Source organism: Callorhinus ursinus, unplaced genomic scaffold (genome assembly GCF_003265705.2).
Source record: "Callorhinus ursinus isolate GAN/ISIS: 27379988/994484 unplaced genomic scaffold, GSC_fseal_2.0 scaffold11, whole genome shotgun sequence".
Taxonomy (NCBI): domain Eukaryota; kingdom Metazoa; phylum Chordata; class Mammalia; order Carnivora; family Otariidae; genus Callorhinus; species Callorhinus ursinus.
The window spans coordinates 15,697,294-15,714,473 of NW_027397073.1; the positions used below are offsets into that span (position 1 = coordinate 15,697,294).

At 47.2% G+C, this 17,180-nt stretch overlaps 1 protein-coding gene across 5 annotated transcripts in view; it reads left to right on the top strand.

Annotated features, from left to right (window-relative positions):
* The window catches only part of CCBE1 (collagen and calcium binding EGF domains 1), a 249,079-nt gene that overhangs the window by 214,284 nt on the left and 17,615 nt on the right, over positions 1 to 17,180 (top strand). For 3 of the 5 annotated variants that reach the window (XR_012379993.1, XR_012379994.1, XM_073898114.1), the window contains exons 7-10: positions 5,697 to 5,817; positions 8,851 to 8,990; positions 9,092 to 9,127; positions 9,841 to 9,876. Coding sequence is in view for 3 of the 5 variants with exons in the window: in XM_073898114.1 (XP_073754215.1) it covers positions 5,697 to 5,817; positions 8,851 to 8,990; positions 9,092 to 9,127; positions 9,841 to 9,876 (333 nt within the window). In the remaining 2 variants the exon portion in view is untranslated. Of the gene's footprint in view, positions 1 to 5,696; positions 5,818 to 8,850; positions 8,991 to 9,091; positions 9,128 to 9,840; positions 9,877 to 11,515; positions 11,994 to 17,180 lie in introns of those variants that run through there. The other 2 variants (XM_025886706.2, XM_073898115.1) reach the window with 1 other exon arrangement.

Sequence of the window (17,180 nt, forward strand, 5' to 3'; positions counted from 1 at the left end):
CTGCCGTCGGAAGGGCAACAAGACGATAAAGGCGAGAAAGGGATCGATTTAGGTAACTGTTAAGGCAGGCCATGAGGTGAGGGGCGCGTGGGGAAGCTGTCCGGAGGGTGAGCCTGGACTGTTGAAACCTTTTGTAAAACAGACGTCCAGACACGTGGTCCTGGGGCAGACGTACACAGTTCTATCTTAGCCAACATTTGGGGATGTTTTATGACCGAGAACGTCCTGTCTATAAACATCCATAAGCTAGTGATGAATTTCTGTAGCAACTTTATTTTTCCCACTGGAAAGCAGCCGTTTGGGTGCCTCGTGTCAACAAGAATGAGGGCTGACTCACTTTGTAAAAGGCTCCCACGCAAGCCTCAGAGACTATCAGATTTCTAGTAACATTGTTAGGCTATGAGTAATGCCCCCGTGATGGATCTGGGGACCTGATTTCTTGAACAACTGTCCTGGATCCAGATCGATGGTATTTATCATGCCTCAGTTCAGTCATTTCGCCAGTTTGTCAGCAACTCAGAAATTGCTCTTACACCGATAAAACATATACTTACTGGTTTGTTTAATTGCTTCTGCCCAAGGCTCTTAGCACACCAAAGAGGTGTATGTAATCTGTTTAACTTTGTTATTCTAAAGGGCAAAGGGTAAGCATAAGACAATATTGCTTTTCCATGTTCAACAAACATTCAAGCAGCCCTTAATGAGAACCACAGCTACCAGCAGATCAATGGGCAGAGAAGGAGAATGGCTTTGCTGGTCTTTCATATGTTGTTGGCAAAGATCTATATATGTATCCTGTAATCACGATCCTAAGTAGTCTGTGATCCAGTGATAGGGAGAACGGGCGGAACACTTTGTAAGCATAGCACATAAACACATCCCACACATACCCTCAGGTTACACTTGGGTTGGTGTTAATATTTATTGAGCAAAGCCAAAAAAGGGTCAATGGAAGAAGTAAGTTCGCGTTTCGTAGGCCAGAGGATTAGGGCTTGGGGGAGGCAGTTTCTCGATATCTCAAGGCCTAAAGCTGTTCTCTGCTTCCTCTCCTGGATAGTTAAAAATCCAGGGGGAGACAAACCATGAGAGATGATGGATTCTGAAAAACAAACTGAGGGTTCTAGAGCGGAGGGGAGTGGGAAGATGGGTTAGCCTGGTGATGGGTATTAAAGAGGGCACATATTGAATGGAGCCCTGGGTGTTATACCCAAACAATGAACCATGGATCACTACATCCAAAACTAATGACGTAGTGTATGGTGATTAACATAACAAAAAAAAAACTTCCGGGAGCTATAGGGAAGCCTTTCCCAGCCTGGAGGATCGTTAGAATAGTGCCACTAAATCTCACGTGTTCGGAAATGCAGTCGCTAAATCAACATCTGGCTTTCCCTTGGCCTCCCTGGCTTTCACAGAATGTCTATTCGGTGAAAGAAATGTCTAAAGAGTTGAAAATTTTGTGTTCTGATACCCGTCACCTTTAGAGACCTTGCTGTAGAGCTCCATACAATCCAGTAGCAAGTACTTAGTACTCCAGTAACTCTCATGAGGTTAACTCTCATGTACTTAGTACTCCAGTACTAAGTGGTAACTCTCGCACACTTAGCACTCCAGTAGCTCGTGCGGTAACTCTCATGTGGTTGGTGGGACTGGAATTGGTCCACCTCATACTGAATTCTGCAAACACATTGTGGCAAGTCTGACCTAATGCTGGCATTTAAAGGACATTACTAGGAGCAACCCATTTTTCAAGGCACCTGTAAGCATGTGTTGCATTCTGTAGTTGATAAAGGAGTCTTACATCCAGGATCTCATTTAACTCCCACCGTGACCCTGTAAGAAAGATGCAGGTATCCTCAGAGAAGTAAAGTCACTGCCCAAGAGGCAGGCTGGACTTCTGCCCCTATGCTGGGGGCAGGACTGCCCATTGGATTTTAACTTCATCTCACTGCAATAGATGCCCTCTGTTCTTTCAGAAAATGTACGACCTCTACCCAAATACACTTGGACCAAGGAGTAGGTACTGGGTGTCTTGGACCATGGCCAACCCCATGAAAGAAAACGGTATGCAGACATGCTGAATCGCCCCGTGAGTGTAGTCCGCAAAACCCCAACTGTGGGGAACTCAACAGTTCCAGAACTGCCCTGGGTTCTTTGGTGGGTAAATTGTAAGGAAAAGAATGACGTGGAGCCGCGACCTGCGGATTGAAGGAAACTTAAAAGACCTGTCGTTTTTGTACAATGAACAAGACTAAAACATAGTATGTGGGCATGCATAGTTAGGTTATTTTGAAATTATTTTTATTTTTTTACAATTTTTACGTTTTTATTTAAATCCCAGTTAGTTAAATACAGTGTAATATTAGTTTCAGGTGCACAATATAGTGATTCAGCATTTCCGCACATCACACTGTGCTCGTCACAACAAGTGCGCTCTTTAATCCCCGTCACCTACTTAACCCATCCCCACCCACCTCCCTCTGGTGACCATCAGTTTGTTGTCTATAGTTAAAAGTCTGTTTCTTGGTTTGCCTCCCCTTTAAAATTATTTTTAAAACACGGGAAGTTATTAAAATCAGGATAGCAGTTACTTTTAGGGGGGAAGGATGAGACCGTGATTGGGTCAGCGCACATGAAGGGTGACTTCTGGTAAGTGGCTAAGTACCGTTTTTTGACTTAGTTTTCGTAAAAAAGGTACTTGCCTTGTACTCGCTTGCTAGGATATGGAGTTGTGGGGTTTCCAGATTCTGTGCTTTTATTTTCCAATAAGAAGTTTTTAAAAATTGTATGCAGACCCCAGTGGCTCCAGCTCCATAATTTCTTTCTTTGGCTTGGGAAGGGGGAAAAAGTGATTTGGCTAAAAGGGAGATTTGGGAATAGGTAAAATATCCATCATATAACTCATAAAGAGGGTGCCGGGCCTGTCAGCTCTTCCTGTCAGAGGCAAGGAAGCCAGTTTTCTGAAAGCCCCTGTGTTCCTGCTGCATGGACCATTTGGTTTGAGGTGGACACCACTGCAGAGCATGAATGATGACTCGGGAGGGGTTTGGTGAGCACCTGCTATGCCTTACGGTGGGCTGGGAGAGGAGGGAATCTGTGGAATCAAGTCCTGCCTTCGTAAACTGTCCTATCGGGGCAATCGAGCCAGTGGTGTGAGTCCGCCAACCGTTGCCACGTGGAAGGGGACAGACAGCCTCCGAAGGTAGAGGTCAGTGGGGTTTCAGAGGCATGCGCACATTGGCGGCCCGCCGTCTGCATTTGCACATTCTAGCACTGCCTTTAGTGCCAGGCAAAGAAATGACTTCTCAGTCGTTTGTGACCTCCTTTGCTACTTTGATCTAGTTGCTCTGCAAAAGGGGCCTTCTCGGGATGTTGGGAAGACTCATCCATACTAAAGTGACTGGAGATGCTTTGCTGAGGATCACTGGTAATGTTGAGAGAGGCAGCTTGGTGTTAGGAGCACAGATTCCAGAACCATATAAGCTAAGCTTAAATCCTAGCCCCGCTACGTGCTGGATGTATGACCCTAGGGAAGTGACTTAATGTCTTTGTGCCTCCCTTCTATTAAAAGGGGATGACAGGTAGAGGGAGAAGCTAAAAAAAAAAAAAAAATGACAAAACTATTTTTGTTTTCATGATGATCAAATGAGTTAACATTTACAAAAGACCTAAAACAGTATTTGCTACTTAGAGCTTTGTAAATGTTTACCAAGTAACATTTCTTTAAAGATTTATTTGAGGGACGCCTGGGGGCCTCAGTCAGTTCAGCGTCTGCCTTCGGCTCAGGTCATGAACCCAGGGTCCTGGGCTCGAGCCCCGCATCAGGCTCCCTGCTCAGCAGGAAGCCTGCTTCTCCCTCTGCCTGCCACTCCCCCCTGGTTGTGCTCTCTCTCTCTCCATCTCTCTCTCTGACAAATAAATAAATAAAATCTTTAAAGATAACTATTTACTTGAGAGAGTGAGTGAGCATGGGGGGCAGGAGCAGAGGGAGAGGATCGCAAGCAGACATCCCACTGAGTGCAGAGCCTGATGTGGGGCCCAATCTCACGACCCTGAGATCACGACCTGAGCCAAAACCAAGAGTCGGGGGCTTAACTGAGCCACCCTAAATAATGTTAGTTGTATGTCCTTACAAAGTGCTTTACAGCAGCACCTACCTGATTCATACCAGCAGCTTTATGAGATACTTTATGACGAAGGCTAATAATATGAGATAGTGATATTCATGATTCTGTCAATTGGAATCCAGGATAATGTAGACTCTTCCTATATTACTATGACCTTTGCAAATACCTGCATCCCACAAGCCCATGCTCTGCTGTGTTTGTGCAGCAAGTCAAGCCAGGCACCCTGCACACCTGCTGGGATGTAATTACCCAGCGCCAGGTCAGCCGGAAATGGAGGTTGACATTTACTGGGTCACCTCATGACATTTACAAGGGAGCAAAGAGAGCTGGTCTCATCCTCCAGGCTTGATCCCTCAGATCCAAAGATGGGTGTAGGGCATCAGAGCATGCCAGGGCTAGGGAGGAAGTCTGCCATGCTCCTTCTCTTGGCCTCTGTCACCCTCTAGACCCAGGGTTTCCAAGCAGGGCCTCCTCTAAGAGGATATAGGGACAGATGTAATATGTTCCAGAAAATCTCAGAGATAACCTGGTTTCTGCAGGACTCCAGGATCCAAAGCCTTCTGGAGGGGATAGCCCTGACCTTCATAAATGGGCCTTTCTCCACCTGACTTTGTACCCCCAAATTAGCTTCTTGAAAGAAAGAGACCAGATACCATTTTATCAAGTCACTTACTATGTTTCAGGTCCTGTGCTGGGCACCTGACCTACATTTTCCATTAAAATCCCCACGGCCCTAAAGGTGGGGGGTGGTGTTCCCTTTTATTGGTGAGGAAAATGGAGGTTCGTAGGGTTCAGTTCTCCCAGAAAGTCTCACGGATTCACATAGCTTACCTGACCTCAAGGAATGGGAAGGTCATTTGTCTGGGTGGCCCCTTTGGCTTCCCCTAGAGTGAGCTGCCCGCAACCCAGGAGGGAAAGCGAAGAGGAAGCTCTGGTGCCCTTTATGCCCTAGTTTCAGAAGTTACACACCATCACCTCTGCCATGTTTGTTATTGGAAATGAGTCTCAAAGAACAGCCCACACTCAGAGGGCGAAAGTTAGCCTCCACCTTTTGAAGGTAGGAGTATCCGCAACTTTGTGGACATATTTTTCCATCACGGTCACTGTTTGCCACTAGTTCCCGAACACCTGAGTGTGTAGGTGAACCTGTAGGCCACGTTCCTGGTCCTGGCTCCCAAGGCTGAGGGCCCATGTCTTGATCACCATTGTCACCTTAGAACCAAGCACAGGGCCTGGCGCATACTAGATACTAAGTAAAATAACAAATTGAAAGTCTGAAACAGGTAGATTCTATCAGTTATGGGAATAATGAGTAATGATATCTAGACTATCTGGAGCCTGTCCAGTTTTGTCCACTAACCAGCCAAGTGATCTCATACAAGTAATTTTCACTGGAAGGCGTCTGGATTTGGAAGGGGATCTCTGCTGCCCCCTTGGGCTCTAACTGGCTTGGATAGAGGAGAATGACCACGAAAAGGATTTGGAGCCCCTGCAAACACACAAATGCGAACCAGCTTCCTGGCCGTGGAGCCGTCACTTCCTGACCAGGGGATCCTCTTCTCTTTCCAGATTGCCCTGCTCCCCAACAATGCTGCCGACCTGGGCAAGTACATCACAGGCAACAAGGTGCTGGCCTCAAACGCCTACCTTCCGGGACCTCCTGGGCTGCCTGGGGGCCAGGGCCCTCCAGGTGAGTGGGGAGGAGAGCAAAGGAGGGGGACAGAGCCACCAGCTGCTGCCTGCCGGGAGCTCACGCAGGTGCAGGCTGCACCGGGTCCAGACTGCATGGGTGAGGGCAGCCGCAGGATTCCGGGGAGCTCCCACACCCGTGTCATGAGATGCTTGTGGGAATTGTGTCCTCGAGCTGAGAAACCCTCATAACTGGGAGAAATCTGGAAGAAGAAGGTCATTGTCCTGGGCTTGGGTAAGATGCTTAGAGATCATTTTCAGTTACGGAGAAACCAAATGAAGACTTATTTGTAGTGTTAATGTACAGAAATAGAATCGGGTGAGGAACCCGTGGGGGCACATCAGCCAGCCATAACACCTCGTGGCCAGCCTCATTTCTAGCGTTCCTCAGTCTTACTTCCTCCTTTCCCCATTGTTTGTGAGCACACTCACATTTGTATTTCTTTATATACATAGATCCATATATTTTTCTTCGAAGTCAACTTCGCTGAGATACAATTATATACGGTAAAATGTACGCCTTTAATCCAGTTCAACAAGTTCTGAGGAATGTATACGTCTTATATCAAGCTCGCTCTTACCACTACCCTGTATCAAGATACAGAATATTTCCATCACCCCAAAAAGTTCCCTTGTGCCCCTTTGCAATCTACTCCCCTGTCCCCACCTGTAGGCAACCACCAACCTGCTTTCTATCACTACTTTTGTCTGTTCTAGAACCTCAGAGCAATGGAATCTCATCATGGGTGTGCTTTTTGTCTGACTTCCTCACTCAGCATATTGCTTTAGAGATCCACCCTCATCGCTTGAAGAAAATACCAAATGTCCTATCGTTCCATCAGGAAATATATAATGAGAACTTTATTTTTCTTTTTAACAAATGTTTGGGGGTTTTTTTTTTTTTTTTTTTTTTTTTGAGAGAGAGAGAACGAGAGCACAAGCAGGGGTGTGGCAGGGAGACGGAGAGGGAGAAGCAGACTCCCCGCAAAGCAGGGAGCCCGATGTGGGGCTCGATCCCAGGACGCTGGGATCATGACCTGAGTTGAAAGCAGACACTTAACCGACTGAGCCACCCAGGTGCCCTACAATGAGAACTTTAAAAAATAGTGACATGATGTTTTATATTTTATTATAAGTCCCTCCATAGATAAGATAGATCAACAGAATCCACACCAGTAAAGGAAATGATACTAGTGTTAGCGGATGATTCGAAAATACGGAGTGTCTTCTCCCTGATTATCATTGCTTAGTAGTGTGCTCGGTGTTATGAATGAAAGCCTGGCCTTCTAATGACAAAGACAAGACACAAAGAGCAAAGGCAAATAGAAGAAAACCTATCTGCCTGCCCCTAAGTAAGTGAACAGGTGCTTCCTGCTGTGGGAGCTTACAGGAGAGACCACGGTGGCCTGCAGTGATCCCAGGACTTGGGTTTGACCTGGACACGGGAGAGTGGGAGGGTTTGTTCAAGAATATGGGCAGATTTGAGGTTGGCAGTTCAACAACAAACAAAGGCTCCAAATTCCTTCCAGACTATTTATTTGTTTTCGTTTCCACTTATATCTTGATCTCCTGGTTTCTACCAAACATACCAAACTGGGTCTCAGTCTATACAGGGAGCAAGAACTGGTCCAGGACCTTGGTTGACCTTGTTCACTCCCTTGGCCCAAGGTACTCTGGGCCATGGTGAAATTTTCTCCAGATCCTCCTACCGGCAGCTTCTTGCTGCTCCTTGCAAATGGATTCCCAGCACAGAGTTCCCCACCCTTCTCTAAGAGTATGTTCTTGCTCTGCTTCCCTGGAGGAAGTTCATCTCTAGGCCAGTGTACAAATCACTCCAACAAGGACAAATGAAGTAGAAACAAGAGTACCATTGGCTGGCTGTCTTCTTAATGAATGACTTGCTAGCTTTCCTTTCCAATTCTGCCATCTGGTTTCTAACAGAGTTTGAGCTGTCCAGGGTCCTTGATGGAGCAGAGAGTAACAGAGGACTAACTTTAGCAAAGGACTGTGCCCTTACTTTGTCCTCCAATCCTTTCTTTCTCTCTCCCTCCTTATTTCCAGCGTCAGTTTGTGATGTCCTCCATTGAGATGTACTGGGGCAGCTTAGAGAGATAAAAAGGTTTCTCTTATCCGTAACTAAAAGTCCAGTCCCAGGGCTTATGATGAATCACAGACTGGAGTGTCAGCACAGGAAACTACACTGGGTTGGAATCCGTTGGCGTTGGTGGTGAGGGGGTGGTTGCTGCTCCCCGACCCCCTTCTTATGTGTAAGATGTTGCCATTCACACATCAAAGCCCCACATTCTAAGGACACTTGACATACAGTGATCTCTGAAGTTCATTGATTGTGTAAATGAGGGCAAAATTAGGATAGCCACTATCAAGAAAAGAGCAGGTGTTGGCGGGGATGTGGAGAAAAGGGGTCCCTTGCACCGTGTTGGCAGGAATGCAAACTGGTGTGGCCACTGTGGAAGACAGGATGGAGGTTGCTCAAAAAATTAAAAGTGGAACTAATATGATCCAGCCATCCCACATGTGGGTATGATATCCAAAAAGAATCCAAAGCAAGATCTCGAAGAGATGTTTGCATACCTGTACACATGACAACAGTATGCGCAATAGCCAAGCTACCTGTGTCCATCAGTGCATGAATGGATAAACCACAGGTGGTATACAGAGCAGTGGAATATTACTCTGTTGTGTATGTGCGTATGGATATAGTTACGTGCATCTATATTTGATGTATAGCTAATGTACACACACGCATTATATAGTATTAGGGTACACAATGAAGTAAGAGAAGGGGTGTCGAGATGTTTTTGGAGAAATGTGGTCTACCATGATTATATAAGGATGGAGAATTCTGCTCGTGTTAAGTTTAAAATGACTACGGGGCATCTTAGTAGAGCTCTCAGAAGGCAAATGGCAGATTGCAAAGACAAATGGCTGCAAAGGGCTCCCAGACTCTCTGGTCATCCAGAGCCCTTGTCCTCCTCGCGGGATGTGGAGCTAATGAGCTGTTCTCTGATTACAGGCTCACCAGGACCAAAGGGGAGCCCAGGCTTCCCCGGTATGCCGGGCCCTCCCGGGCAGCCCGGCCCGCGGGGCTCCATGGGACCCATAGGACCATCTCCTGATCTGTCCCACATTAAGCAAGGCCGGAGGGGCCCTGTGGTCAGTATTTTATCGGCGATCCACTTACTGTTGTTGGGGACAGTGTGTGTTCTTGTCCCATGCGTTTTCCTTCTGTTGAACTAGATCCCTTTGTCTTGTAGGGTCCGCCAGGTGCGCCCGGAAGAGATGGCTCTAAGGTCAGTCTTATGAGTGGTCCCTTATAGCCCAAGTTTCCCCGGTTGCAACCTACTGGGCAGGCAACAAGTAAAGCCCAAGCACTGCGTCCTCTTCCCACTTTGTACATAACAAAATTGAGACACTCTTTTCCCCCAAGGTGGAAAGAAAATCTAAGATGTAAACAACCGTAATAACAACAACAACAACAAAAGCAACCACCAAAACCACCCCTAAGAATGAGCACCGCTGTACATTTTAAACAGGCCTCTGTGGAGCAGGGGGTTTTTCTCTTGGGCCAGTGTTCTTCGGCAGGGCTGTGTGGTGTGTCCCGTCTCCTTTGACTTGTTTGCATCAAGAACAGGAAAAGCTCCAGGCTCTGCGAGTGGGTGCTTTCACTTCCACAGCTCCCTGCTGCTCCCCCCGCAAATAAGTCAGAGTGCATTAGTTTAGAAAGTTGATAAGTTACTGCACACTTTGCCTGGAAATACAGGCATTCCTCTTGTCTGATCCGGTTTGAAAATACGCGGCCCTGGGGGAAATCGGAATGAGAGACACTTGACCCCAGCAGTTCTGTTCAAACAAATGGTCCCTTGAGTCCAGCTGCAAGCTTCCATTTGTTTCTGATAGAAAATACGTGTTTGTGTAGGGCAATGGTGATGGTGGGGGTCTACATAGAGCCCAGGGGTGGCTTCCCACGTGGTCCCCCAAGCTAATCTGACCTTTCTGCTTGCAGGGGGAGAGAGGAGCTCCTGGACCCAGAGGGTCGCCGGTGAGTAGCACTATCTGCCCCGCTCCCTCGGGGGGAATGTCCTCCAGGGTGTAGCTCTGATGAGCCTGTAAGATGGTCTTACCAGCAAGAGCCAGCCCCTTCTAGCCATGACTCAGCTACCCGAGGGGAACTTGGGGGTTTAGAGGAGAATCATGGAGGACTTTAAGAGCTAATTGGGATTAATTTTTTTTTCTTTTGTCGTGGCTAATCTTTATGCGGAAGGTCTTCTCTTAAGATTAAAAAAAAAAACCAGTATGCCGTGAGTCTTATTTCCAAGTATGTCCTAAAACATCTGACGGGGCTGTCATAACTCTGAACACTTAAGAGTTTAGCCAGCGCTGCAGCTCTAGCAGGTCCAATGAGCAGGCCTATCCCAAAACCCCGCAGACACATGCGTGGCTGCTTAGGACCGCCGAGAATACGTTGGCTTGGATATATGTTGGTGTCTGGGAGATTAAAAAATGAAAATTAGTAGTGTCCAAAGCACAGAAGGGTCAAGCAAGTCCATTGCTTTTGAAAAGATCAGTGTCATTTCTGAAGACCAACAGACAGCCTCGGCTGAGATGCAGGAGGTCTGGGTTCTCATCTCAACCCTTCCACCGATGAGCTGTCTTGTCCTGGCCGTCCTTAGCACCCCCGGATGTCTGTCCGTCGGCTCACCTGTGCAATGGCAAGTGGAATCTGAGCTGCCACTCTTCAAATGAGCATCAGTGACTATCAGAACACTCTCCGCCACTAAGGGCTTTGCAGATAGAGTTTTGAAAGCGGCAGCTACAGCATCGGAGGCTGGGCGTGATAAGGATTTTACTGCAAAGCCGCTAACAAGCCCAAACCTTGCCAGTTCACGTGTTATTTTGACATGCCCCACACAACGCGACATAGAAGTTAAAGCTTAACAAATACTAGGCAATGATAAAACGTGTTCAATCCATAGAAAAGGAAGGCCTTGGACCTTTCCCAGTCAATGGGGAATGGATGTCTTTACAACATACTTTCACCTGCATTCAGGTCACAGTTATAGTCAATGATCCTTATTAACATTTTAATCATTTCCTTTTTTAAAAGATAACATTTAGAGCATTTTTGATGCTCTAAGCCCTATATATATATATATATATATATGTATATATATAAAACTCATTTGGATCCTCACTTACGAAACCCTATGATGTTGAGGCTATTATAATCTCCAGATTGGGAGATGGAAACCCAAAGAAATTGAGTAACCTGCCCAAGACCAGCTAGTAAGTGACAAAGCTGAGATTCAAACCCAACAGAATCCCAGCCTCTTGACCACTACTCTATGCTACCCCGTTTTCTTTGGAAAGTAATGTAGGAGGGTTCTTCTCCTATTCTTTCATTCTACCAGATTTGATGTAGCTGAGAATTGGGAGGGAGGAGAGAGTATGTGTCACCACAGCTCATACGGGAGATGAAGGAATTAGGAGGCAATCTTAAGAACGCCCCCCCGCAACCTGGCTACCATAGTAGTTGTTTACTCCATTTGGGACGCAGAGTTATCAACTAAGTAATTGCCATCAAGCAGGGGGAGTAGCAAATCAAGGAGCCCATAGAAGCCATGGCTTTGCACAGGATTGAGTCTGTGGTCTTCTGGCTTTGATTCCTCTCCTGTGCACAGGGACCCCCTGGGTCTTTTGACTTCCTGCTGCTTATGCTGGCTGACATCCGCAATGACATCGCTGAGCTGCAGGAGAAGGTGTTTGGGCACCGGACACACTCTTCAGCAGAGGAGTTCCCTTCACCTCAGGAATTTTCCAGCTATCCGGAAACCATGGATTTTGGCTCTGGAGACGAGTACCCAAAAAGAACCGAGATGAGAGACTTGGGACCCACCAGAGACTTTTACCCTTAGCACATCCCATCATCGTCATGCCAAAGGAGGAGCAAAGAGTGTTTTCACCTGCAGTTAAATCATATACAGAGAAAGAAAGAAAAAAACCCAAGCCAGTGGAGACCTAGAAAAGATACACCTTAAATTTCTTTCACTCTTTTCCTGCCTTTTCCCTCCTGCTTGTTCTAAATAATGTTTTCAGAGTCCCCTGCTAGAGACATGGGAGAGTAAGTCACTCATTTATCTCCTTACCTCCAAGAGCCAGCTGGGGCCGGGGGGCGGGGGGGGGGGGACACATTGGAACTTTCCTTGTAGTTCCTTCTTGTTCACAACTTTCTGGATTTCTGAGTTAAGTACTCTCATGGTGTCTTAAAGTTTGGCAGAATATCCAAAAGGGAAAGGTGGCAAGGTGAGCTCTGAGAAGACTTGAGGTTACTTATTTAAAAAAAAAAAAAGTTATGTGTCCAAAATAGACTATTACTCAGTATCAAAATTAGCCTTCTTTAATTAAAAGGGGGAAGACAACAGTGTATGTTTACCTTGGTGGATAATTCTTTTTCCTTGTCAATCTAATATATTTTAAATATTCTATCCTCTTATCCAACCTTGTTTCCCAATTTTGATTAAAGGAAGGAGGGAAATAAGGAGCAGAGATTAGGGAAGATGGAGGAAAATTATAGTCCTATATTTCCTGTCCTATAAATTGCCACATTCTAAATTCCAATGTGACTATTAAGGGTTTGTGCCATGCATATCTGTAAGTTTCCTCTTCAGAGAAGATTATTACTGTAGGAGTAAATCCTCTTCTCAAAACAAAGTAAATGAATGAAGTGCCCAGATTCTCATTAGAATAATGGGCTCCTGGTTTGCCAAGACATTTTAAAGCTATTTGATCAAATGAATGGGCTTGCTCAGTAAATCACGGACTGTTAAATAAGGGTGGCTGACCCTTAGGGACCCCCGCTGAATGGCCTGACTCTGGGTGCCCAGGAGGGACCATTACGCCGCGATCCTAGTTAGATCAGTGTGCACTGATCCAGCTGGAGGTTGGAAGGAGGTCGCTCGCTTGGGTCACTGGGGAGGGAGAAGGGGAGCCTCAGGCAGGGTCCCTACAGAATCTGCAGAGGCAAGTCAATTGGCACTCCTTGGGAATTGGAAGTCCTTGTCTGGGGCCAGCGAAGCTTGCCAACACAGAGAATAACACGCTATTGGACGTCCTCTTCGATGCCCAGCGAAGAAATAACAATTTTTCTTGTTTGGCAGAAATTTCCTTCCCACTATTGCCATTTTTCCTTAATTTTCCATCATTTAGTCCAAGTTCTAGTTCTCACAGGCCTTCTCCTTGATCCCTCTTCCTCAGCAGAGGTGGGAAGCAGCTGGGAAAGGGGTGTAAAACCTGCCACTGAGTCTGTGGTCGCCCATACACCTCTGGGTCCCAGAGGGAGGCGTATCCCAGAAAAGACTTCTTCTGGTTCCTTAGAAATGGGAGCAAGAGAAACCCTGAAGAGACCAGCAGGAGCATCTGCTCCTTTGGAATATCATCGGGGAACCTCTTGGCTTTGATGGGGAGCACACCGTTCTCCTCAAGTCCCCATTGGCATCTGCCACCCAGAAAGGCAGCCACCTGTTTGGGGGCCTTTCCTCCCCCCCCCCCATACTGAGCCTCACAGATGATGCTGGTCACACTCACACTTGCTCATGGTGCGGTTCCTCTTCCCTGGTCTGCGATTTCTCCCCACATTTCTGGGAGGTATGTGCTTACTTCTCTTTTTCCTTTTTGCCCTTCATTTAACTCTCCTCCTGGAAAAACTTGTTGAAGAGAGAGCTGTTGGTGTGCGGGTGCCCACCACCTTGCCACCTTCTCTCTCCAGAACGCTAGGAAGGGCTCCCGTTTGCGAGTCTCCCCCCGCGACAACGGCCTGCCTGCCCTTGTTGCCATCAGGGTACAAGCCCTGACTCCCGTCGGTTAGCTGCTGGCTGGGCTTTCCGTTTCTTCCTCTTGCACAATTCCTGGTGCCAGCCCGCCAGAAGGTCACAGCGACAAGCAAATGCATTCTCAGTGCTCCTTTTCTAGCATTTTCCCTCCCCCTTCAGTCTCTCGAGTCCGATCTCCACAGCCGGGGGCCTCGCCAACCTCGGGTTCACCAAGAGCTGAGCTAAGCAGCTGTTGATTCCCATCTGGAACGCATTTAATGCTGCCTATTTGCAGAACACAATATTTAAAGGGTGTGGATGGATGAGTGCTAAAGCAAATTATTTACAGGCCTTATGAAAAATGATTAGGCCCATCTTTGATTTTTTTTTTAATGAGGATTTGTGTTTAGAAACATAAACTTCTTTATTGTCAAATGCTCCTAAAATGCAACCAAAACTGCATGTTCGACCAGAGGCTAGGATAATACATATTTAAAAAGGAACTAAAGGAAGCAATATCTGGCATTCATGAGCCTACTCTACATCTTGTTTTCCAGGAAAACACACCAGAACCTGTGTTGTATAACTTCAGTCTGCTAGATGAGGGCAGTTTATAATTGTTCATCCTCAGATTTCCAAAATTTGGACTGCTATTCAGGACCAAATAGGTACTCTGTATGCTCAAATTATACTTTTCCAAAGATAAGACATAATACTGTTACTCCTAATGTATCTTTAGGTTATGGATAGAAAGTCAACGCTCATTGTCTAAACAGGGCTTCTCAAAACCTAATGGGGAATAACATTTGCTACAGCTTTGCTAAGCCACTCCATGTTTTCTGGGGGAGAAAAGATCTTTGTAGAAATGTTGACTTTCATTTTTTGCATTGCATCCTGATAACTAGAATTTAGAATAGGAACCTAATCATTGCTTTTGTTTTTGGAAAGCTGTGGGAATAAAAATAGGCTGTTGAAAATAGTGCAAGGAGAGCATACATTTTAGTTTAGGAAAATCCTCCTCCCTCCCCAATTCCAGGAGGAGAAATTATAAGCTTTACTGTGCCAAAGTGTGGGGGGAGGGTACAAAGGCAAACGCTGCCTTCTCTGTCCTGGGTTAATTCCGGCACCCACCCCTGAGTGAACTGACCAACTGAAGTCCTTTCTACTGTATAAACTCAGGCAGGTGGGTCCATATGCACACTGGCACACCAAATACCAGGTGAAGGGCATCCCGGTTCTGGTCATGCTCCCTCTCCAGGATTCCCAACTACTCTTTGCCTTGTGATGGCTTTTCCCAGGCAGGCAGGGGCAGATCATCACTGTGACTAGGCGCCAGGCATCTCCTTGCACCGAGAGCAAGTCCCTCATCACACTTTGGGTGTCACTGCCCCTCCAACTCCCCAAGGCCGGCCTGTCACAGAGAGACAGGAACCTCATTGTGCAACCTTGACATCTCTCAGATAACCTTCCTGAAAGGGAAATTTATTTGTAGGAATCCAAGCCAAACAGCTAATAGAATAGAGCCATCTCAAGTTATTAATAATGAATTCAGGGAAATAGATGAAGTTTTTCCTGGCATGGTCAGCATGTGTATTTCCCAACAAATCAAAAAATAATTTTCCATTTGAAGGAAAAAAAAAAAACCCCTCATGACTGTAATTGTTAAAGCATAAAATCTTGGACTTCACAGGCTCCTCCAAAAAATATTACTGCTTTAGGGAAAGCCTAGAAGACAGACCCTTCTACACATCCCCCAGAGACCCTCAGCATTCTTTACGAGATCCCGAGAGCACGTGCCCTGGAGGATTCTGTGTGTGTGTCACGACTGTTTTTATTTCGCAGTAACTAGTCCTATACTTCATAGCTGGGTTCATTATTTATAACAGGTCCATACCACGGTTGAGCTAATATTCAGTTATGGATGTGATACTATGAAGTACTTTTGATAAGATTATATATGCTTAATAACAAAGTTATTTTTCTTATGTGGTTGTGCTGTGTTTTGTCCTGATTTCTGATCTTGGGGAATGAGCTGTCTTTTTACAAGATGAAGACAGGGAGATGGAGACATTTCTCCCAAGAGCTGGAACCTGCATTCTGGGGAGGCTGCCTCCTGGGGTCTGAGTGTGGACCCAACATTAGAGTCTGAGTCAAGGTCTAACAGCCCAGGTTCCACTGAATCTGAGTCCTAAAGGCCCGTGTCTCCAGCTGGCGAGGATCCTCGGGGACACCCCTCCCCCCGGGGTGGGCTTTTCAAATCAGAACTCTCTGGGGATCATTGAAGAGGCCTTAGGAGCTCACAAAGTGGAGGCCTGTGAGGGTCCCGCCCCCTAGTCCCATTGTAGTGCAAGCGACTCCATTTTCAGTTGGTTCTGGATTAGAATTCCGCATAAGGTTGCTTTTGGAGGAGAAACTACCTAAAAAAGAGAGAGAATGGGGAGGAAGCCCCTTGAGGTGGTAGCTGAGGTCCCCTATGTGAAGACAAGAAAAAGGGAATTGTCATCAGGTAGGCCTTAGGGGAGGAGGAGTTCCCTACTAAAAAGGGAGGATGCCCCTAAGAGATTTGTAGCACTCATTAGCAGGGTTCCTTTAACATCCTGAAGTTGGCCTGTATTTATACATCTCATTTTCCTTCTGCAAATATTTATCAAATGCTTGTAAGCTGCACACTGTGCTGGGCTCTGCAGACAAAACAGGCAGCGAGAAGCCCTAATCCCCAGCCTCCTGGGAATCTCTGGCAACACAGACAAGGGTCCTCCCAGGCAGATCAATTAATCACGAAACTATGCAGTCACAAACTGTGATAAGCCCTGGGAAGGAAAAGTGCTTGGAGAGCCAGTCCCAGCCCTTGCCCGCGGGAGCCGCCCTGAGCTCCCCGGGCACCCCCGACCCGCCCCCGCCCAGAGTGGCGCGTGGCACCCAGCAGCACCCAGCGCACCCACACAGCAGCGCCCAAGCCTCCAGCCCTCGCGGAGAAAAGCTTCACAAATCCTCTAGGGGAAATAAGCCCAGGGAGAGCTGGGAGGCTGCCTCATATGTGATCTCTCCAGCCTTCTGAATTTAAACAGCAGCTCGTGACGGGAGCTGGGTGACCGCTCCCCCTCACCGCTTCTGGACAGCCCATCTGTGCCGTTGGGTGGTCACCCCCTGCACTTGGGTCTTGATTCTGGCAGAGCTGGAAGCTAGTTGCCTCCCGAGACCCGGCCCCTCAAGTTGTGAAGAAGCTTGCTGTGCTTTTGAAATACTGCCCCCCCGCCCCAGCTCGGTGTGCAGATTTTCATCACCTGTTCACGCGCAGCCCCAAGGTTACGGGGTGGCCAGGTGGGCACCTGCGCTCAGCAGCTGGGGGGGGCCAGGGTGGGCACAGGCAAAGGCACCTCTGCGAGGGGTTGTGGGGGCAGCCACAGTTGAACGGCAGGGCTCTGGGGAGCTGGTGGAGACGGGACGGGAGGCAGGGGCGCGGTCAGTTCCTCCGGCTGCCGAAGCAGGGCAGCGCCTCTGGGGGGCCCTTCTCACCCTTCTGGAGGCTGGCCTTCGA